At 37.6% G+C, this 23,359-nt stretch overlaps 1 protein-coding gene across 1 annotated transcript in view; it reads left to right on the forward strand.

Moving 5' to 3' along the window:
* Positions 1 to 23,359, forward strand: part of WNK3 (WNK lysine deficient protein kinase 3) — a 185,234-nt gene that overhangs the window by 129,360 nt on the left and 32,515 nt on the right. The window contains exons 16-21 of the mRNA XM_067722538.1: positions 537 to 674; positions 1,037 to 1,935; positions 11,713 to 11,944; positions 12,344 to 12,474; positions 13,294 to 13,916; positions 16,476 to 16,687. Coding sequence (XP_067578639.1) covers positions 537 to 674; positions 1,037 to 1,935; positions 11,713 to 11,944; positions 12,344 to 12,474; positions 13,294 to 13,916; positions 16,476 to 16,687 — 2,235 coding nt within the window. The remainder of the gene's footprint in view (positions 1 to 536; positions 675 to 1,036; positions 1,936 to 11,712; positions 11,945 to 12,343; positions 12,475 to 13,293; positions 13,917 to 16,475; positions 16,688 to 23,359) is intronic.

The raw sequence follows: 23,359 nt of genomic DNA on the forward strand, positions 1-23,359 counted from the left end.
AAGTCCCTGAGTATATTTCTGACTGGCAAAGTAGGGTAAAGTTTAAAAGAGAATAACTTATTTGAATAAGTTAACAAAGTAGGAGTACAGATGTAGGGGCTTATTTTACTTTATTTTTTAAGTTGTCATACAGTAAAATAGACGTTTTTTTCTTTTGGTGTAGGGTTCTGTAAATTTTAGTCCTCTTATAGATTTGTGTAAGCACCACCATAATCAGGATACAGAACAGAAGATGTAGGTTTTAGTGGAAAAAGTGCTTTTCGTTTTTTTCCCAAAACTGCCCTGCTTTTAATTGCTATTGATACAATGTTTGTTTCCGTAGAATCCAAAATCCTTCTCTAAAGATATCTTGTGCATAGTTGTTAGAGTATTTTTCAGTCAGGGTTGGGAGGTCTGGTCTTATAAGTTACACATATCCTAGTGCATTGTAAATGGAGATAAAAGACAAAACGGTGTTTTAACCTGGTTTCCTTAGTCAATAGGTAAACATATTGACAATTGATTAGCATATTAATTTTTGCCAGTTCTTTCTACAGATGAATCTGCTCCTCAGTCATCCCCAGTTGGTCGATGGCGATTTTGTATCAATCAGACAATAAGAAACCGTGATGCTCAATCTCCTTCTTCTCTTCAGCAGTCCATGTCTACAGTTCCTGGGCTAAATCTGCTTTCTAGTAAGTGTTTGTTCTTTGCCACCTTTATCCAGACCTGGAAGATGGGGATGTAAAATATATACTGTATCTTTAACTTGTTTTCATGGGTATTTTATGCTTATGAGAATTTTCATAAGCATTTTTGAAGATATTAATGTTAGGAGGGAACTTAAGCCATTTAAATTTTAATATTTATGGAAAAAAAAGGAAAAGGTTTTTCTCCTTATTAGGTTGAATTCTGTGTATTTTGAGTTTTATTTATAAGAATACTTTCACACAGGTTCTAGTTTGCCCCTTGCTCCTCCTGTTCCTTTTGAGTTTGGGTACTAGTCCATGCTTTGTACTTACCATACATGCTTAGCCATTCTTTGTTATTGTTCCAGGTCCAAGAAACATAAGTAATAAGGAAATATCACAGGACACGCTGCTCACTCTAGAAAATAATCCATGCCAGCGTGCACTTTACACCTCCACATCAGAACACAAGGATGTAGTTGATGGTAAGATTTCTGAATATGCCAGTGTAGAAACTAAGCAGCCAGCTATACTTTATCAAGTGGAAGATGACAAGCAGATAATGGCACCAGTTGCTAGTAGTTCCAGTCTTGAATGTGAGGGACTCACCAGCCAAGCAGGCATATTCCTACCTGTGTATCCAGGTCACCAAGCTGCCAGTCAGGCAGCTCCTGGTGAGTCAACTCAGATTGCTCCTAACTCTCTTACAACTCCGGCATTTATGTCTGATCAAAAGCCTCAGTCCTTACCGGTGCAGCAGCCAACTATGGATGCAGAGTTTATTTCCCAAGAAGGAGAAACCGCAGTGATCGTGGAAGCAAGTTCTCCTAAGATGGTCATTCCCACTCAGACCCCTGGCCTTGAACCAACTAGCCTGCTGTCCTCTACGGTCCTGGAATCAGACGGGGAAGGACCTCCAAAAATGGAGTTTGCAGACAACCGAATTAAAACTCTGGATGAAAAATTAAGAAATTTGCTCTATCAGGAGCATAGCATATCTAGCATCTATCCTGAGAGTCAGAAGGATACCCAAAGCATAGATTCTCCGTTTTCTTCCTCTGCTGAAGACACAGTCTCATGTCCAGTGCCAGAAGTCATAGGCATCAGTCACTGTGGAATTCAAGATAGTCCTGCACAGTCCCCTAATTTTCAGCAGACAGGCTCTAAGATTCTGTCCAATGTGACTGTGAGTCAGCCTGCAAACATATCAGTGTTCAAAAGGGACCTGAATGTGATAACTTCTATACCCAGCGAATTATGTTTACATGTAAGTATCATTCTTTCTAACCAATTCCTTATCCTATGCTTTTAAAGAAATGCCTTCTTTTCTAAAGTTCTGTCCTTTGAAATGAAATTATCTATGTCACAAGATTCTGAGGTCACAGGTATTTAAGAAGGCCATAGCTTAGGCTGCAGGGGCCCAGAACTTAATAGAGATGGTAGAACTTTCTTGGTGAGAGAGCCCTCTGGTGAATTAGCTAGGAACTTGTGAGCAATGTTTATTTTTGTATTAATGACAGAACAGGACTGATTTATAGATTGTTTTAGTGGGTAGGAAGAACTTGCTTTTAGATTTCCACTTAAAAATTCCTGTTATCAGTTTCATTTTTAAAAATATTATGGTTTTAATTTAATCTTGTTTATGGGTTTTTATTTATTTGAAAAAAATATTTTAAAAGGAAAAAAACCCCATAATCTCATGACTTGTTTTTTTTAACTTATGTAATGTAGGAATTTAATTTCTCTTTTCTGTTCCTTCAACTCATAGGGATAACCACTATCTGGTGCTTATCCACTATATGGTACTAATCCTTCTTGACTTAAGCTTATACAGATCTACTTACAAACCTACAACTTCTTATTCACAAAAATAGTATTGTGCTATAAACATATTGGTCTACAACTTAATTTTTTAATTTTACAGTATATCATAGACATATTTTAAAATATTTATCACTGTATCTCTTTATTATTGTTATTATTATATAAATGATATATGCATGTGTATAAAGTAAAATCCACCCCACTTCTAAACCTATAGACACAGCTGTTGATAAATCTTCCCAGACATGGTTTTCACTAATATACAAATATTTATATAGCACTTCTTTATATGTATTATATCTGTTTACAAAGACACAGATACATACTATATATTTATATACACATACTTCCTTACATACATGTGCGTTCTAAATTTTTTTCCCACTTATGGACATCTATCCATGTCAGTATACATAGTTCCACCTCACCTAACTTTTCAAAAAATATATTTATTTATTTATTTGGCTGCATTGGGTCTTAGTTGCGGTGCGCAGGCTTCTCTCTAGTTGTGGCTCTTGGGCTCTATAGCGCACAGGCTTGGTAGTCGCGGCGCACGGGCTTAGTTGCCCCGTGGCGTGTGGGATCTTAGTTCCCCAACCAGGGATTGAACCTGCATCCCCTACGTTGGAAGGCGGATTCTTAACCACTGGACCACCAGGGAAGTCTCCTCACCTAACTTTTTTAAACAACAGCATAATATTCCATTGAGCAAATATAATTTAAGTACTTATTTTTTGGTAAACTAGTAATTTAAAATTATGCAATTAATGCATAAATGCAAAAGAAATTCAGAAGGATAGAAAATTAAAAGGAATTGTTGTGTTAACACTCCCACTCCCCAAACACTATTAAGTTCCTGGTTTTAATTCTTGTGGTCATTGCTATTAATAACTTATAAATAATATACTTATCGATTTTTTGATTTAGTAATTTTATACAATAAAATTTGACTCACTTCTATGAAGGGTAGAGAAATTATATTTTCCCTTTCCTCTACTTTTCTTCCCCATACACCTCCCAATTTTTATTACTTAAATTACTTTTTAACATTGGCAAAGTTTATAACATCTACATTTTTTTCTTTATCGGTTTTGCTTTGTCTGTAGGTTGATTGGAAGAACGAAAATCAGTAAACAGCATTTATATTATGATTATTTGTGTTATCTGGTAATCACGTAACATGATTAGAACCATAAAAAAATGAAATGTAGGGCTTCCCTGGTGGCACAGTGGTTGAGAGTCCGCCTGCCGATGCAGGGGACACGGGTTCATGCCCCGGTCTGGGAGGATCCCACATGCCGTGGAGCGGCTGGGCCCGTGAGCCACGGCCGCTGAGCCTGTGCTTCCGGAGCCTGTGCTCCGCAACAGGAGAGGCCACGACAGTGAGAGGCCCGTGTACTGCAAAAAAAAAAAAAAAAAAAAAAGAAAGAAAGAAATGTAATTCTCTGTCATTTAAACTTTGTTGCTCAGGAGACTCTTCCAAGTGTCAAGGTTAAATGGATTCTTTTGTTTGTTTCAAGTGTCCATTGCTACATCTAGATCAAACTTATTACCTGCCACTGTTTCTGGTGTCCTAGAATTCCTTTTTATTTCCCCCCTGAAATGCTTCTATGAGTAATATTTTAAAATATGTTGCATGTGTGACCAATTTTTTTTAATGTCCAGAAATATCTTTATTTTGCTTCACAATTAAGTACAGATGGTAGGATCATTTTGAGTTAATTTTTGTATATGGTGTGAGATAAAGGTCCAGCTTCATTCTTTTGCATGTGGCTATCCAGTTGTTCCAGCACTGTTTGTTATTTTATTCTTTGTTGTTATAATAAATGAAATTGTTTTCTTAATTTCCTTTTCAGATTTTTCATTGCTAGTGTATAGAAATACGATTGATTTTTGATTGTTGATGTTGTATCCTTCAAGTTCGCTGAGTTTTTTTTAATTAGCTGTGATAGCTTTTGGTAGATTTTCTATATAATATCAGTATATAAGATCTTATCATCTGTGAATAGAGACAGTTTTATTTCTTCATTTCCTGTTTTTCTTATCTATTAACTTTTCATTTCATGCTTTTTAAAAAAATTTTTGGCTGCATGTGGTCTTCATTGCTGCGTGTGGGCTTTCTCTAGTTGCTGCGAGTGGGGGCTATTCTTTGTCGCAGTGTGTGGGCTTCTCATTGCGGTGGCTTCTGTTGTTGCGGAGCCTGGGCTCTTAGGCATGCAGGCTTCAGTAGTTGTGGCATGCAAGCTCTAGAGCGCAGGCTGTGTAGCTGTGGCGCACGGGCTTAGTTGCTCCATGGCATGTGGCATCTTCTTGGACCAGGAATTGAACCTGTGTTCCCTCCATTGGCAGGCAGATTCTTAACCACTGCACCACCAGGGAAGTCCCTCATTTCATGCTTTCCATCTCTTTGTCCTTTTGCTTTTTGTACTGGGAGAATGTCTCAACTTTTAAGCTGTTTATAATCTCCTATTCAGCTATTTTTTTTATGTCAAGGAATTGCATTTTTAATTTCTAGTAACTATAGTTCATTCTTTTTCTTATGGATATAGTATATTCACACATCTCTTTCAACATATTAAAGTCTTATTAATGCTGTTTCCCTGGGTATGCTGTTTGTTGAGTTTAGTGTTTTCTTAAAGTGCTGGTTTCCCAAAAGTGTTGGTGATTCTTCGTTGTGTACTCAGTTTTTCTTTTTCCCCCATAAGATTCCCTGTTTGTCTCTTTGTAAATGTTATATATAATTACTATAGCCTTACTCCAGTAATTGTGGGAAAAGCATGGGACATGCTTCCTGGCACTGGGTATTGCAACTTGTCTTTAATGCTGCCCAGAGGGAGGTCCAATAGCTAGTCTTCAAAGGTAGCAAGGCTTCCCCTTACTCCTGGATCTTGTCTCTTCCCTACATTACTGACCTTTTTCTTGGCAATAAACATTTTCCTCCTTACCACTCTTATTTGGGAGCAGATTCCTCTGCTGTCTTTTGTTTATTGTGGAGATGAGGTGGGAAGGTGCCCCAACCAGTTCACTCATCCGTTCAGTGAATATCTGCTGAGCAGTGAATAAGTCAAGATCTCTGTTTTTGTGGAGCTCACATTCTAGTCGGGGAAGATAGATCCTAAACAAATAAATAAAGGGTTATGATAGAAAGACTAAGGAATTACTTTATATAGGGTGGTCAGGGAAGGATTTGTATGTGATGGTGACATTCATAGGTGGATACCTGTTCCAGGAAACAAAAGAAGGCCAGTAAGTAGGAGAGTGTTATAATATGATGCTGAAGTGATAGATAGGAGACAGATAGATTGTTATAGTTTTGTAAACATTCTGTCCAACCACCCATCCTTTTGGTTGGCCAGGGCGCTCTCTCCTGCTGCCCATATCTACCACCTCAATTTGCTGCATTTTGAAACAGTTCCTGCATATATCATTATGCATTGAAGGAGGCTGCTTTTTCCTCCTTTAATCTTATATGCAGGGCTTCTCTGGTGGCCCAGTGGTTAAGAATCCGCCTGCCAATGCAGGGGACACGGGTTTCAGCCCTGGTCCGGGAAGATCCCACATGCCACGGAGCAACGAAGCCCGTGTGCCACAACTACTGAACCTGTGTTCTAGACTTTGTGGGCCACAACTACTGAAGCCCATGTGCCTAGAGCCCGTGCTCTGCAATAAGAGAAGCCACCACAATAAGAAGCCCACGCACCACAATGAAGCATAGCCCCCGCTCGCTGCAACTAGAGAAAGCCCGCACACAGCAATGAAGATCCAACGCAGCTAAAAAATTAATTAATTAATTAAAAAAATCTTATATGCATGTGTCTACATCTGTTTTTCCTGTTGTACCTGTGTATTTGGGTTGGTAAGGGAGGCTAGAACTTGTATTTAATTTATCATCTTGATCCAGTTATTACTTAATAAAAATCTTTTCTGTAATTTCAGTGGGACCAATGCAACACTTTCTAAATCATAATATTATTGAGAGTTTTTTCCTCTTTATGAAAGTAGTATTACTTGTCCAAAATGGGACTTTGGAAAATAAAAACTGTTCAGAATTTTACTTTTAATAACTGCTGAATTAAGTGTTAATAATGCTTACCCCAAACTGCAGTTTACTTAGTGCTGCTTAGGCTGTCTTCCTTCAGACAAATGCTGAATCCCTTTCTTTGAACTTTTACTCTTTTAATTTTCTAAATTAGTAGGGGCCATGCTCATGTTTCCCAAAGTATTTCTGGCTCTGTATATTAATTTCTTATATTAGTTATTATAAGAAATTTATTTTTAGAATACTCAGAATACAGCAGCAGTTAATTCTGATTTTTGAGGGGAGGGATGGGAGGACAAGAAGAGGGAAGAATGATTTTATAGCCAGCTGTGGCCTGATGCTAACAGTTTTTAGAGCTTGAATTTGAAATAATTTTGAGGTCCATTGTAAATTTCTGTGTGCTTATGTAATGTAAGAAACTTGATTTGGTAATATATTTCTGTAAATGTAAATGCCTAGACATCTTGTTTTTCTGTTTATCATGCATGTCAGGCATCTTAAACTCTCTTAGATAATATAAGCATAAATGAAACTTTCCATTTTAAGATCATAGGGTTTAAGTAACCATTTTTAGTGAATTGGTGCATATGAGGGTTATTTCCTTCATATTTTAATTTTCAGTTTTCAAAGGTGCTATAATAAAAAATATTCTAGGGTGGAAGTTTAATATTCTGCTGTTTTATTTATCTGAAGTCTAAATAGTATTTTTAAAGAAAGGGGAAGGCTTAATTCCTATAAGTTTAATACTTCAGGTTTAGTCTGATATGATACTATTAATAGAAGTATACATAGCATTCTATTTTTTTTACATTTTTATTGGAGTATAATTGCTTTACAATGGTGTGTTAGTTTCTGCTTTATAACAAAGTGAATCAGTTATACATATACATATATCCCCATATCTCTTCCCTCCTGCGTCTCCCTCCCTCCCACCCTCCGTATCACACCCTTCTAGATGGTCACAAAGCACCGAGCTGATCTCCCTGTGCTACGCGACTGCTTCCCACTAGCTATCTATTTTACACTTGGTAGTGTATATATGTCCATATACGCACTACCACTCTCTCACTTTGTCCCAGCTTACCCTTCCCCCTCCCCGTGTACTCAAGTCCGTTCTCTAGTAGGTCTGTGTGTTTATTCCCGTCTTGCCCCAGGTTCCTCATCACCTTTTTTTTTTTTTTTAGATTCCATATATATGTGTTAGCATACGGTATTTGGTTTTCTCTTTCTGACTTACTTCACTCTGTATGACACACTCTACGTCCATCCACCTCACTACAAATATCTCAATTTCATTTCTTTTTATGGCTGAGTAATATTCCATTGTATATATGTGCCACATCTTCTTTATCCATTCATCTGTTGATGGACACTTAGGTTGCTTCCATGTCCTCGGTATTGAAATAGTGCTGCAATGAACATTGTGGTACATGACACTTTTTGAATTATGGTTTTCTCAGGGTATATGCCCAATAGTGGGATTGCTGGGTCGTGTGGTAGTTCTATTTGTAGTTTTTTAACGAACCTCCATACTGTTCTCCATAGTGGCTGTATCAATTTACATTCCCACCAACAGTGTATGAGGGTTCCCTTTTCTCCACATCCTCTCCAGCATTTATTGTTTGTAGATTTTTTGACGATGGCCATTCTGACCGGTGTGAGATTATATCTCATTGTACTTTTGATTTGCATTGCTCTAATGATTAATGATGTTGAGCATCCTTTCATATGTTTGTTGGCAATCTGTATATCTTCTTTGGAGAAATGTCTATTTAGGTCTTCTGCCCGTTTTTGGATTCGGTTGTTTGTTTTTTTGATATTGAGCTGCATGAGTTGCTTGTATGTTTTGGAGATTAATCCGTTTTCAGTTGCTTCATTTGCAAACGTTTTCTCCCATTTTGAGGGTTGTCTTTTGGTCTTGTTTATGGTTTCCTTTGCTGTGCAAAAGCTTTTAAGTTTCATTAGATCTCATTTGTTTACTTTGTTTTTATTTCCATTTCTTTAGAAGGTGGGTCAAAAAGGATCTTGCTATGATTTATGTTATAGGGTGTTCTGCCTATGTTTTCCTCTAAGAGTTTGATAGTGTCTGGCCTTACATTTAGGTCTTTAATCCATTTTGAGTTTATGTTTGTGTACGGTTAGGGAGTGTTCTAATTTCATTCTTTTACATGTAGCTGTCCAGTTTTCCCAGCACCACTTATTGAAGAGGCTGTCCTTTCTCCACTGTACATTCCTGCCTCCTTTATCAAAGATAAGGTGACCATATGTGCGTGGGTTATTATCTCTGGGCTTTCTATCCTGTTCTATTGATCTATATTTCTGTTTTTGTGCCAGTACCATACTGTCTTGATTACTGTAGCTTTGTAGTATAGTCTGAAGTCAGGGAGCCTGATTCCTCCAGCTCCGTTTCTTTTTCTCAAGATTGCTTTGGCTATTCGGGGTCTTTTGTGTTTCCATACAAATTGTGAAATTTTTTGTTCTAGTTCTGAGAAAAATGCCAGTGGGAGTTTGATAGGGATTGCGTTGAATCTGTAGATTGCTTTGGATAGTATATTCATTTTCACAATGTTGATTCTTCCAATCCAAGAACATGGTATATCTCTCCATCTATTTGTATCATCTTTAATTTCTCTCATCAGTGTCTTATAATTTTCTGCATACAGGTCTTTTGTCTCCTTAGGTAGGTTTATTCCTAGGTATTTTATTCTTTTTCTTGCAATGGTAAATGGGATTTAATTTAATTTCACTTTCAGATTTTTCAGCATGAGTGTATAGGAATGCCATAGATTTCTGTGCATTAATTTTGTATCCTGCTACTTTCCCAAATTCATTGCTCTAGTAGTTCTGGTAGCATCTTTAGGATTCTCTATGTATAGTATCATGTCATCTGCAAACAGTGACAGCTTTACTGTTCTTTTCCGATTTGGATTCCTTGTACTTCTTTTTCTTCTCTGATTGCTGTGGCTAAAACTTCCAAGACTATGTTGAATAATAGTGGTGAGAGTGGGCAACCTTGTCTTGTTCCTGATCTTAGTGGAAATGGTTTCAGTTTTTTACCATTGAGGACGATTTTGGCTGTGGGTTTGTCATGTATGGCCTTTATTATGTTGAGGTAAATTCCTTCTATGCCTACTTTCTGGCGGGTTTTTATCATAAATCAGTGCTGAATTTTGTCGAAAGCTTTCTCTGCATCTATTGAGATGATCATATGGTTTTTCTCCTTCAATTTGTTAATATGGTGTATCACATTGATTGCTTTGTGTATATTGAAGAATCCTTGTGTTTCTGGGATAAACCCCACTTGATCATGGTGTATGATCCTTTTAATGTGCTGTTGGATTCTGTTTGCTAGTATTTTGTTGAGGATTTTTGCATCTATATTCATCAGTGATATTGGCCTGTAGTTTTCTTTTTTTGTGACATCTTTGTCTGGTTTTTGTATCAGAGTGATGGTGGCCTCGTAGAATGAGTTTGGGAGTGTTCCTCCCTCTGCTATACCTTGGAAGAGTTTGAGAAGGATAGGTGTTATCTCTTCTCTAAATGTTTGATAGAATTCGCCTGTGAAGCCATCTGGTCCTGGGCTTTTGTTTGTTGGAAGATTTTTAATCACAGTTTCAATTTCAGTGCTTGTGATTGGGCTGTTCATATTTTCTGTTTCTTCCTGGTTCAGTCTTGGAAGGTGGTGCCTTTCTAAGAATTTGTCCATTTCTTCCAGGTTGTCCATTTTACTGGCATAGAGTTGCTTATAGTAATCTCTCATGATCCTTTGTATTTCTGTAGTTTCAGTTGTTACTTCTCCCTTTTCATTTCTAATTCTATTGATTTGAGTCTTCTCCCTTTTTTTCTTGATGAGTCTGGCTAATGGTTTATCTATTTTGTTTATCTTCTCAAAGAACCAGCTTTTAGTTTTATTGATCTTTGCTATCGTTTCCTTCATTTCTTTTTCATTTATTTCTGATTTGAGCATTATGATTTCTTTCCTTCTGCTAACTTGGGGTTTTTTTGTTCTTCTTTCTCTAATTGCTTTAGGTGTAAGGTTAGGTTGTTTATTTGAGATGTTTCTTGTTTTTTAACGTAGGTTTGTATAGCTATAAACTTCCCTCTTAGAACTGTTTATGCTGCATCCTGTAGGTTTTGGGTCGTCCTGTTTTCATTGTCATTTGTTTCTAGGTATTTTTTGATTTTCTGTTTGATTTCTTCAGTGGTCTCTTGGTTATTTAGTAGTGTATTGTTTAGCCTCCATGCGTTTGTATTTTTTATAGATTTTTTCCCATAATTGATATCTAGTCTCATAGCGTTGTGGTCAGAAAAGATACTTGATATGATTTCAATTTTCTTAAATTTACCAAGGCTTGATTTGTGACCCAAGATATGATCTATCCTGGAGAATGTTCCATGAGCACATGAGAAGAAAATGTATTCTGTTGTTTTTGGATGGAGTGTCCTATAAATTTCAATTAAGTCCATGTCATTTAATGTATCATTTAAAGCTTGTGTTTCCTTGTTGATTTTCATTTTGGATGATCTGTCCATTGGTGAAAGTGGGGTGTTAAAGTCCCCTACTATGATTGTGTTACTGTCGATTTCCCCTTTTATGGCTGTTAGTATTTGCCTCATGTGTTGAGCTGCTTCTATGTTGGGTGCATAAGTATTTGCAATTGTTATATCTTCTTCTTGGGTTGATCCCTTGATCATTATGTAGTGTCCTTCTTTGTCTCTTGTAATAGTCTTTGTTTTAAAGTCTATTTTGTCTGATATGAGTATTGCTATTCCAGCTTTCTTTAGATTTCCATTTGCATGGACTATCTTTTTCTCTCCGCTCACTTTCATTCTGTATATCTCCCAGGTCTGAAGTGGGTCTCTTGTAGGCAGCATATATATGGGTCTTGTTTTTGTATCCATTCATCCAGTCTATGTCTTTTGGTTGGAGCATTTAATCCATTTACATTTAGGTAATTATCGATATGTATGTTCCTATTCCCATTTTCTTAATTGTTTTGGGTTTGTTATTGTAGGTCTTTTCCTTCTCTTGTGTTTTCTGCCTAGAGAAGTTCCTTTAGGATATAGCATTCTATTTTTGATTACTAATTAGTCCATACAAGAAACTCCAATGGTAGAAACAGTTCCTCCACCTCACCTAAATTACTACCATTTTGGTTTTCCTCTTTTTGTCTCCATTAGGAGATGTCCCCAGATGCTTCACTTCCAGGGGATCCAGAGGCCTATCCTGCTGCTGTGTCAAGCGGTGGAGCCATTCATCTGCAGACAGGAGGTGGATATTTTGGCCTAAGCTTTACTTGTCCTAGTCTCAAAAATCCTATTAGCAAGAAATCCTGGACTCGCAAATTAAAAAGCTGGGCATACAGGCTACGGCAGTCAACCAGCTTTTTCAAGAGATCAAAAGTCCGTCAAGGTAGTGTGCTTACAGTCAGGGACATAGACTAGGTAACATCATTTTTCATTTACTTCTGTTTCTTTTTGTTGTTGTTCATACACAAATCTTGCCACTTTTTCCATGTAGCCCATGTATGTGACACGTCCCATTAATGTCATTGCCATTTTATTTTTCCTTTTGTAACTAATTTGATTTTAAAGTATTCATTTCATATAGATACTAAGTCTCGGGATAAATCTTGCAATGTCTGATTCAGAATTAGGGACTTCTACAATGTTGCTTATTACATTAACACTTTTTTAATTGTCTAGCAGGAGTTAAGCTTTTTCTACTTTTCTTCATTTTTGGTAATGTAAACAAATGTTGTCTTAACAAGCAATTTTCTCCTTTCTGCTTACAATTTGGCAAAACTTGCAGTGGATACAGAAGATACGAGATCACCAGTTGCTCCTGACCCCATTCCTCTGACAGGAGAGTCCACAGCTGATGCTAGGGCTTTCAGTAGATGTAAAGCAATGAGTGGATCATTTCAGCGGGGTCGGTTCCAGGTTTGTGTCTTTGGTTAAATCATCTACAAAGGCATTATAAAAGGTAACAGCATTGAAGATCTAGGTCTGTAGATGGTAATTATTTTAAATGTAGATCATTATCATATTTAATTTCTCCCCTTATATACATCCTGTCACCTTCTGTAGCCATCCACTAAAGGCGAATCTAAAGAAATGAGGATTTTAGTAGCTGGACTGGAGCACAGAAATGGGTCATCATTTTTTGGTGGGTGGTTGGGTCATCTTTTTTATAAATCTAATTTCATGTCCTTTAGAATCTTGGCAATTGAATTTTTTTCTTTTTTTTCTTTTTTTTTTGCGGTATGCGGGCCTCTCACTGTTGTGGCCTTTCCCGTTGTGGAGCACAGGCTCCAGATGCGCAGGCTCAGTGGCCATGGCTCACGGGCCCAGCCGCTCCGCGGCATGTGGGATCTTCCTGGACCGGGGCATGTACCCGCGTCCCCTGCATCGGCAGGTGGACTCTCAACCACTGCGCCACTAGGGAAGCCCTCATTTTATTTTTTAATTGAAGTATAGATGATTTACAATATTGTGTTCGTTTTAGGTGTACATATGGAATGTTTTTTAATTGCAGAATTTTATTTGAGCAATATGAAGCCAATTCTCTTTGCAAAGGGCCCAATTGCAAAGCTTTTAATATTGCAAGTATAGATGGGATTTTTTAGTTTTGTTATTATCAGTGTTTGTACATTACAGAAGACCATCCAATTGTCTGTGCTATATATTGATATTGAATTTCTTTGTGGGTTTACTCTTTGGTTAGGCAGAGCCAGCCACCTTTGCCTTTTTGTATTTCAGGTGATTACAGTTCCTCAGCAGCAGTCAGTGAAAGTGACATCTTCTGGAATAGAACACATACCAGCATTCAATAAAATGACAAGCCAGCCTAGTGAAGAAGCTTTAGCCTTTACTAAAACAGCAAAGTCTCAATTGGTAGAAATGGAACCTGCCACACACAATCTGCAACCTTCACTTTCTTCTCAGAAGTTACAAGCTCTTCAGGAAACCTTAAAAGAAGATAAAAGAATTCCCAAACAAGCTGACAACTTCTCATCTTTCAGTATGGCTTGTGAGACTGTTGTATCTTTGATGACTCCAGAAAAGGCATTGGAAGAAAATTCAGCCACAGGAAGTAGCATGCAGTCTGGATCTGAACTGTTGTTTAAAGAGAGAGAGATACTTACTGCTGGGATGCAGCCTACCTCTAATAGTGAATTTTCAGCCACTCTTGGTGGCAGAGGGAAATCAGTGGCAAAGAGTGGTCCAGAGAGAGTAAAGTGCTTACCACTCCGTGAAGAAAAAGCCTATGTTCAAACACAGAGCTCACTCTTCTATTCACCGTCTTCCCCAATGAGCAGTGATGATGAGTCAGAAGTAGAGGATGAGGACTTAAAGGTGGAGCTTCAAAGATTACGAGAAAAGTAAGGACTGCTTCTCTTTTGTCACAAATTTGATTGCCTTGGGTTTTATAGAGCTAAGTATTTGATTGGTAACTAATTTTGGATTGGTGACATTTTAATGATGGAAAAAATTTATGGTTGAAAACTACAAAGGTAGCATCAGATCCCACAGGCTAAGGGCTCAGTCCCACAAGACTGCCTCCTTTCAGATGCCCATCATGAGTCCAGGTAGTGTTACCTATGGTTCTTAACAACTTGTTATAAATCAGAGGTTCCCACAAACCCCTCCCCAGGTTTGATTACCTTGCTAGAGTGGCTTACAGAGCTCAGGAAAACAGTTTCCTTACTAGATTATTGGTTTATTATAAAAGGATACAACTCAAGAACAGCCAGATGGCAAAGTATAGGGGAAGGGGCATGGAACTTCATGGCCTCCCAGAAGTGCCACTCTCCCAGCACCTCATGTCTTCACCGACCTAGAAGCTCTTAGAACCCCTGTAGTTCACGGATTTTTATGGAAGCTTCATTACATAGGCATGATTGATTAAATCGTTGGCCATTGGTGATTAATTCAACTTCCATCCTTATTCCCCTCCTTAGAGGTACCCATCCTTAGGGGCTATCCAAAAGTCACTTCGTGATCAGAGGGGCTTGTTTTGAATAATGAGACACTCCTTTTCCCTTTATCACCCTGGAACTATTTCAGGAACTGGAGCTATTTGAGGACAAAAGACCAAATATTATAACAAAAGATTCTCCCATTGCTCTTATCACTTAGGAAGTTACAAGGGTTTTAGGAGCTGTGTGCCAAGAACAGGGACAAAGACCAAATATATCTTTTTTATTATAAAACGTAATATCACAACTGTAAAAATGCACATAAACCAGTCTCCTATTTCTCATGCCCTAATCTCCTCAGAGGCAACCACTATGAACTATTTGGTATATATCTTGCCTGTCATTTTTCTTGCATTTACAAATATATAGTTTTTGAGTTTTATAAAAGTGGGATCATAATATATGTTACTCTACAATTTTTTGACTTAACATTGTCTCCTCTTCATATTCATGTTTGCACAAATAATCTTTATTCCATACATTGGAATAGCATATAGCCATTTAAAGTTTATTTAATCTCTCCTTAATGGGCATTTCAGTTTTATCCCATATTTTGCTTATGTAAAAAGTGTTGAAGGCAACATCCTTATATTTTTACATACTTATGTTAGTATTTTTGTAGGATAGATACCTAAAAGTGGAATTGCTGGGTTAAAAGGTTTGTACATTTATAATTGTCATCCAGTGTAGATATACCATTTTACACACCAAACAGAAATATATGAAAGTGCCTGTTTTCCCACACCTTAACAAGATTAGACTGGATATTATTGATTCTTTTCATTTTATTCCAATCAGATGAATAAAAAATAGTTTTAAAAATCTGTGTTCTATGTATACTAACACATATATATGGAATCTAAAAGAAAAAAAATGGTTCTGAAGAACCTAGGGGCAGGATAGGAATAAAGACGCAGACGTAGAGAATGGACTTGAGGACACGGGGAGGGGGAAGGGTAAGCTGGGACGAAGTGAGAGAGTGGCATGGACATATATACACTACCAAATGTAAAATAGATAGCTAGTGGGAAGCAGCCACATAGCACAGGGAGATCAGCTTGGTGACCACCTAGAGGGGTGGGATAGGGAGGGTGGGAGGGAGACAGAAGAGGGAGGAGATATGGGGATGCATGTATATGTATAGCTGATTCACTTTGTTATACAGAAGAAACTAACACACCATTGTAAAACAATTATACTGCAATTAAGATGTTAAAAATTTTGTGTTCTAATTAATACTAAGGATGTGCATCATCTCATATTTATTGGCTACTTGTATTTCCTCTTCTTTGGAGTCACCTTTTCATATTCTTTCCCCCTTTTTCTATAAAGTTGTTTCTTTTTTTCTTATTGATTTTTAGGAGCTATTTATATATTCGGAATATTAACCTTTTACTATATGTTAAAAATTTTTTTCCTGTTTATACTTGCAACATATAATAAAGAAAAGGTTAATATTATCAGTACTATGAGACTTTAATTTTTTATTATTTTTTTTTTTTTGCGGTATGCGGGCCTCTCACTGTTGTGGCCTCTTCCATTGCGGAGTACAGGCTCCGGACGCGCAGGCTCAGTGGCCATGGCTCACGGGCCCAGCTGCTCCGCAGCATGTGGGATCTTCCTGGACTGGGGCACGAACCCGTGTCCCCTGCATCGGCAGGCGAACTCTCAACCACTGCGCCACCAGGGAAGCCCGAGACTTTAATTTTTTAAATTATTTTTTACTGTATTGAAGTTTTAGAAATTCGTTTTTGTCAATTTATTGAGCTTTTTGTTTATGTCTGATTAGTTTAATGTCACACTTAGGAAGGCATTGAAAATCTTAAAATTGTGAAAATATTCTGTATTTCCACATTCTTAATCTAAATTCCTTGTTAAACTTTACTTGTACTGGTAGAGTTCCTTGGCTCATTTGTATGGTGCCTGTGCCATTAAAATGCTTTCTGCATGATTTTCCTTCAGACACATTCAGGAGGTGGTAAATCTTCAAACCCAGCAGAATAAGGAGTTACAGGAGCTCTATGAACGCCTTCGGGCAATTAAAGATGGCAAAGTCCAATCATCAGAGATTCCTCTACCACCTGCATCACCACGTAGACCAAGATCTTTTAAAAGCAAACTTCGAAGCCGTCCCCAGTCCTTGACACATGTGGACAGTGGCACAGTTGTAACAGGTAAATCAATCTTAAAAGTGATTAAAAAAAACTGGTCAAAGATCAGCAAAATTAGAAAAATAACAATTAACTTATTTTTTATTAAGCTAAGGTGATTTAAAGAAGTATACATTATTCTGAGGTTCTTTTCCACTTTGTTGGTGCTGAATGTTCTTTTATGAAATAATGATGAGGATAGGTGATAGATTTTGGAGAGCAGATGAGTGTTATGTTTTCATTTGGAAAACAAATACCTGGAAACCCAGTTTAAATCCCCAAAATAAGTTTTTGAAATGTTGGTAGTCAATGGGAACTGCTGGTCTAGCATTTGGAGTTTGTTGAGGATTTTATTGCTTAACAAAGATAATCTTAAAAGTAAAGTTATGTGCTATCTGATGTAAGAGATCTTCATTTATTACGAGACTATTAGAAAAACTGTACATCTTTGAATTTGTAAAAAGAGAGGATCAGTCTCAACTTAATAAAGAAGTTGTTAATCAGGTCAGACTTACTTGGTTACTTGTGCATAGTCAAGGTGGGGTTGAGGGTGAACTGTAAGGGTATATGTGAGATCACAACAGAATTTGTGATAGGCAGAAAAATGGTCCCCCCCCTCAAAGACATCCATGTGCAAATCCCTGCAACCTGTGACTGTGTTCAATTATATGGCAAAGGGTAATTGAGGTTGTAGATGGAATTTAAGATGCTAATCAACATTTTAAGATGGGTAGATATCCTGGATTATCTGAGTGGGCCCAGTGTAATCACAAGGGTCCTCTAAAGTAGAAGAGAGAGGCAGAAGAAAAGATATGAGGAAGGAAGCAGTGTCAGAGAGATGCAGCACTGCTGGCTTTGAAGATGGAGGAGAAGGGCCACAAACCAAGGAATGCAGGCAACCCATAGAAGCTGGAAAAGGCTGGGGAAGTTTGAAAAAACAAGGTTTATTATTCACAGGTCCTGGGGAGTACACATCGTGTGGGCCACATAGCAAGAGGTTTGGTCAGGAGGTGGGAAACAGGAGTACATACTAGAGAGCAACAGCACACACTAGCAGATCTGGGGTTCTTACTTTATTCTGGTTGAGGGTGGGGTACCTAGTGTTTCACAAGTTCACTGTTTATTGAGAGTGAGAGTGGGAATTAAAGCACAGGGAGGGAAAATCAGGGTCACTCAAATGATCAGTTATCTAGGTCAACCAGGGCTTTCTAAAAGGGAAACTTCATGGGTGGGGTGGCCTGGCTCTTTATACAGTTGTATAGCTGGCAATGGGTTTATTTGAGATGGATTTCTTTGAAATGTATACCTCAGCAATCAAAAGCTTAATGTCAGGCACTGTCTTATTAGAATCAAAAAAGCTAATTGTCAGGCACTTACACCACACTGCTTCTTTCTAGTCAACCATGGGATCTCATGGTAAAAACATGCCTTTTGAGATTGGTTTTTTGACTCATAACATTGTCTTTGGGATTATTTAAGTTATTTTGTGTTATAATAGCTTATTCCTTTTAGTTGCTGAGTAATATTCCATGCTATGGATGTACCACAGCTTGTGTTTTTTTCTTTTTCAACATCTTTATTGGATTATAATTGCTTTACAATGGTGTGTTAGTTTCTGCTTTATAAAAAAAGTGAATCAGTTATACATATACATATGTCCCCATATCTCTTCCCTCTTGCATCTCCCTCCCTCCCACCATCCCTATCCCACCCTTCTAGGTGGTCACAAAGCACCAAGCTGATCTCCCTCTGCTATGCGGCTACTTCCCACTAGCTATCTATTTTACAATTGGTAGTGTATATATGTCCATGCCACTGTCTCACTTTGTCCCAGCTTACCCTTCCTCCTCCCCGTATCCTCAAGTACATTCTCTAGTAGGTCGGCATCTTTATTCCTATCTTCCCCCTAGGCTCTTCTGATCATTCTTTTCTTTCTTCTTTTTTTTTTTTTTAGATTCCATATATATGTGTTAGCATACGGTATTTGTTTTTCTCTTTCTTACTTACTTCACTCTGTATAACAGTCTCTAGGTCCATCCACCTCACTATAAATAACTCAGTTTCGTTCCTTTTTATGGCTGAGTAATATTCCATTGTACATATGTGCCACATCTTCTTTATCCATTCATCTGTTGATGGACACTTAGGTTGCTTCCATGTCCTAGCTATTGTAAATAGAGCTGCAATAAACATTTTGGTACATGACTCTTTTTGAATTACAGTTTTCTCAGGGTATATGCCCAGTAGTGGGATTGCTGGGTCATATGGTAGTTCTATTTGTAGTATTTTAAGGAACCTCCACACTGTTTTCCATAGTGGCTGTATCAATTCACATTCCCACCAAAGTGCAAGAGGGTTCCCTTTTCTCCACACCCTCTCCAGCATTTATTGTTTGTAGAATTTTTGATGATGGCCATTCTGACCGGTGTGAGATTATATCTCATTGTACTTTTGATTTGCATTGCTCTAATGATTAATGATGTTGAGCATTCTTTCATGTGTTTGCTGGCAATCTGTATATCTTCTTTGGAGAAATGTCTATTTAGGTCTTCTGCCCATTTTTGGATTGGGTGGTTTGTTTTTTTGATATTGAGCTGCATGAGTTGCTTGTATGTTTTTGAGATTAATCCGTTTTCAGTTGCTTCATTTGCAAATATTTTCTTGCATTCTGAGGGTTGTCTTTTGGTCTTGTTTATGGTTTCCTTTGCTGTGCAAAAGCTTTTAAGTTTCATTAGGTCCCATTTGTTTACTTTGTTTTTATTTCCATTTCTCTAGGAGGTGGGTCAAAAAGGATCTTGCTGTGATTTATGTCATAGAGTGTTCTGCCCATGTTTTCCTCTAAGAGTTTGATAGTTTCTGGCCTTACATTTAGGTCTTTAATCCATTTTGAGTTTATTTTTGTGTATGGTGTTAAGGAGTGTTCTAATTTCATTCTTTTACATGTAGCTGTCCAGTTTTCCCAGCACCACTTATTGAAGATGCTGTCTTTTCTCCACTGTATTCTTGCCTCCTTTGTCAAAGATAAGGTGACCATATGTGCGTGGGTTTACCTCTGGGCTTTCTGTTGTGTTCCATTGATCTATATTTCTGTTTTTGTGCCAGTACAATACTGTCTTGATTACTGTAGCTTTGTAGTATAGTCTGAAGTCAGGGAGCCTGATTCCTCCAGGTCCGTTTTTCTTTCTCAAGATTGTTTTGGCTATTCGGGGTCTTTTGTGTTTCCACAAAAATTGTGAAGTTTTTTGTTCTAGTTCTGTGAAAAATGCCATTGGTAGTTTGTTAGGGATTGCACTGAATCTGTAGATTGCTTTGGGTAGTAGAGTCATTTTCACAATGTTTATTATTCCAATCCAAGAACATGGTATATCTCTCCATCTACTTGTATCATCTTTAATTTCTTTCATCAGTGCCTTATAGTTTTCTGCATACAGGTGTTTTGTCTCCTTAGGTAGATTGATTCCTAGGTATTTTATTCTTTTGTTGCAATGGTAAATGGGAGTGTTTCCTTAATTTCTCTTTCAGATTCTTCATCATTAGTGTATAGGAATGGAAGAGATTTCTGTGCATTAATTTTGCATCCTGCCACTTTACCAAATTCATTGACTAGCTCTAGTAGTTTTTTGGTAGCATCTTTAGGATTCTCTATGTATGGTTTCATGTCACCTGCAATCAGTAACAATTTTACTTCTTTTCTGATTTGGATTCCTTTTATTTCTTTTTCTTCCCTGATTGCTGTGGCTAAAACTTCCAAAACTATGTTGAATAGTAATGGTGAGAGTGGGCAACCTTGTCTTGTTCCTGATCTTACTGGAAATGGTTTCAGTTGTTCACCATTGAGAATGATGTTAGCTGTAGGTTTGTCATACATGGCCTTTGTTATGTTGAGGTAAGTTCCCTCTATGCCTACTTTCTGGAGGGCTTGTATCATAAATTGGTGTTGAATTTTGTCAAAAGCTTTTTCTCCATCTATTAAGATGATCATACGGTTTTTCTCCTTCAGTTTGTTAAAATGGTGTATCACATTGATTGATTTGCATATATTGAAGAATACTTGCATTCCAGGGATAAACCCCACTTGATCACGGTGTATGATCCTTTTAATGTGCTGCTGGAATCTGTTTGCTAGTATTTTGTTCAGGATTTTTACATCTATGTTCATCAGTGATATTGACCTGTAGTTTTCTTTCTTTGTGACATCTCTGTCTGATTTTGGTATCAGGGTGATGGTGGCCTCCTACAATGAGTTTGGGAATCTTCCTACCGCTGCTATATTTTGGAAGAATTTGAGAAGGATAGGTGTTTGCTCTTCTCTAAATATTTGATAGAATTCTCCAGTGAAGACATCTAGTCCTCCTGGGCTTTTGTTTCTTGGAAGATCTTTTAATCTCAGTTTCAGTGCTTTTGATTGGTCTGTTTATATTTTCTGTTTCTTTCTGGTTCAGTCTTGGAAGACTTTGCTTTTCTAGGAATTTGTCCATTTCTTCCAGGTTGTCCATTTATTGGCATATAGGTGCTTGTAGTAATCTCTCATGATTCTTTGTATGTCTGCAGTGTCAGTTGTTACATCTCCTTTTTAATTTGTAATTCTATTGATTTGAGTCTTCTCCCTTTTTTTCTTGATGAGTCTGGCTAATGGTTTATCAATTTTGTTTATCTTCTCAAAGAACCAGCTTTTAGTTTTATTGATCTTTGCTATTGTTTCCTTCATTTCTTTTCCATTTATTTCTGATCTGATCTTTATGATTTCTTTCCTTCTGCTAACTTTGGGGTTTTTTTCTTCTCCTTTCTCTAATTGCTTTAGGTATAAGGTTAAGTTGTTTATTTGAGACGTTTCTTGAGGTAAGATTGTATTGCTATTAACTTCCATCTTAGAGCTGCTTTTGCTGCATCACATAGGTTTTAGGTCGTTGTGTTTTCATTGTCATTTGTTTCTAGGTATTTTTGATTTCTTCTTTGATTTCTTCAGTGATCTCTTGGTTATTTAGTAGTGTATTGTTTAGCCTCCATTTGTCTGTATTTTTTATAGATTTTTTCCTGTAATTGTTATCTAGTCTCATAGTGTTGTGGTCGGAAATATTACTTGATATGATTTCAGTCTTCTTAAATTTACCAAAGCTTGATTTGTGACCCAAGATATGATCTATCCTGGAGAATGTTCCATAAGCACTTGAGAAGAAAATGTATTCTGTTGTTTTTGGATGGAGTGTCCTATAAATATCAATTAAGTCCATCTCGTTTAATGTATCATTTAAAGCTTGTGTTTCCTTATTGATTTTCATTTTGGATGATCTGTCCATTGGTGACAGTGGGGTGTTAAAGTCCCCTGTTGTGATTTTGTTACTGCTGATTTCCCCTTTTATGGCTGTTAGCATTTGCCTTATGTATTGAGATGCTCCTATGTTGGGTGCATAAATATGTACAAATGTTATATCTTCTTCTTGGATTGATGCTTTGATCATTATGTAGTGTCATTCTGTGTCTCTTGTCTATTTTGTCTGATATGAGAATTGCTACTTGAGCTTTCTTTTGATTTCCATTTGCATGGAATATCTTTTTCCATCCCCTCACTTTCAGTCTGTATGTGTCCCTAGGTCTGAAGTGGGTCTCTTGTAGGCAGCATATATACGGGTCTTGTTTTTGTATCCATTCAGGCGGTCTGTGTCTTTCGGTTGGAGCATTTAATCCATTTACATTTAAGGCAGTTATCGATATGTATGTTCCTATTGCCATTTTCTTAAATGTTTGGGGTTTGTTATTGTAGGTCTTTTCCTTCTCTTGTGTTTCCTGCCTAGAGATGTTCATTTAGCATTTGTTGTAAAACTGGTTTGCTGGTGGTGAATTCTCTTAGATTTTGCTTGTCTGTAAAGGTTTTAATTTCTCCTTCGAATCTGAATGAGATCCTTGCTGGCTAGAGTAATCTTGGTTGTAGGTTTTTCCGCTTCATCACTTTAAATATGTCCTGCCACTCTCTTGTGGCTTGCAGAGTTTCTGCTGAAAGATCAGCTGTTAACATTATGGGGATACCCTTGTGTGTTATTTGTTGTTTTTCCCTTGCTGCTTTTAGTATTTTTTCCATTTAATATTTTTACCTTGGTCCTTCATCTGCTGTGTGTTTCTCTGTCTTCTCATTTTGCTTAACTTACCATGTTTGGGGTCTCCTTTTCACAGGCTGCAGGTTCATAGTGTCTGTTGTTTTTGGTGTCTGCCCCCAGTGGCTAAGGTTGGTTCAGTGGGTTTTGTAGGGTTCCTGGTGAGGGGACTGGTGCCTGCGTTCTGGTGGATGAGGCTGGATCTTGTCTTTCTTGTGGGCAGGACCGTGTCTCGTGGTGTGTTTTGGGGTGTCTATGACCTTATTATGATTTTAGGCAGCCTCTGTGCTAATGGGTGGGGTTGTTTCCTGTTTTGCTAGTTTTTTGGCATAGGGTGTCCAGCACTGTAACTTGCTGGTCATTGAGTGGAGCTGGGTCTTAATGTTGAGATGTAGATCTCTGGGAGAGCTTTCGCCATTTGATATTATGTGGAGCCAGGAGGTCTTTGGTGGACCAATGTCCTGAACTCCGCTCTCCCATCTCAGAGGCACTGGCCTGACACCCGGCTGGAGCACCAAGACCCTGTCAGCCACACCGCTCAGAGGAAAAGGGAGGACAAAAAAAGGAAGAAAGAAAAAAATAATAAAATAAAATAAAGGTATTAAAA

This window comes from Pseudorca crassidens, chromosome X (assembly GCF_039906515.1).
Source record: "Pseudorca crassidens isolate mPseCra1 chromosome X, mPseCra1.hap1, whole genome shotgun sequence".
In the NCBI taxonomy this organism is placed as follows: Eukaryota; Metazoa; Chordata; class Mammalia; order Artiodactyla; family Delphinidae; genus Pseudorca; species Pseudorca crassidens.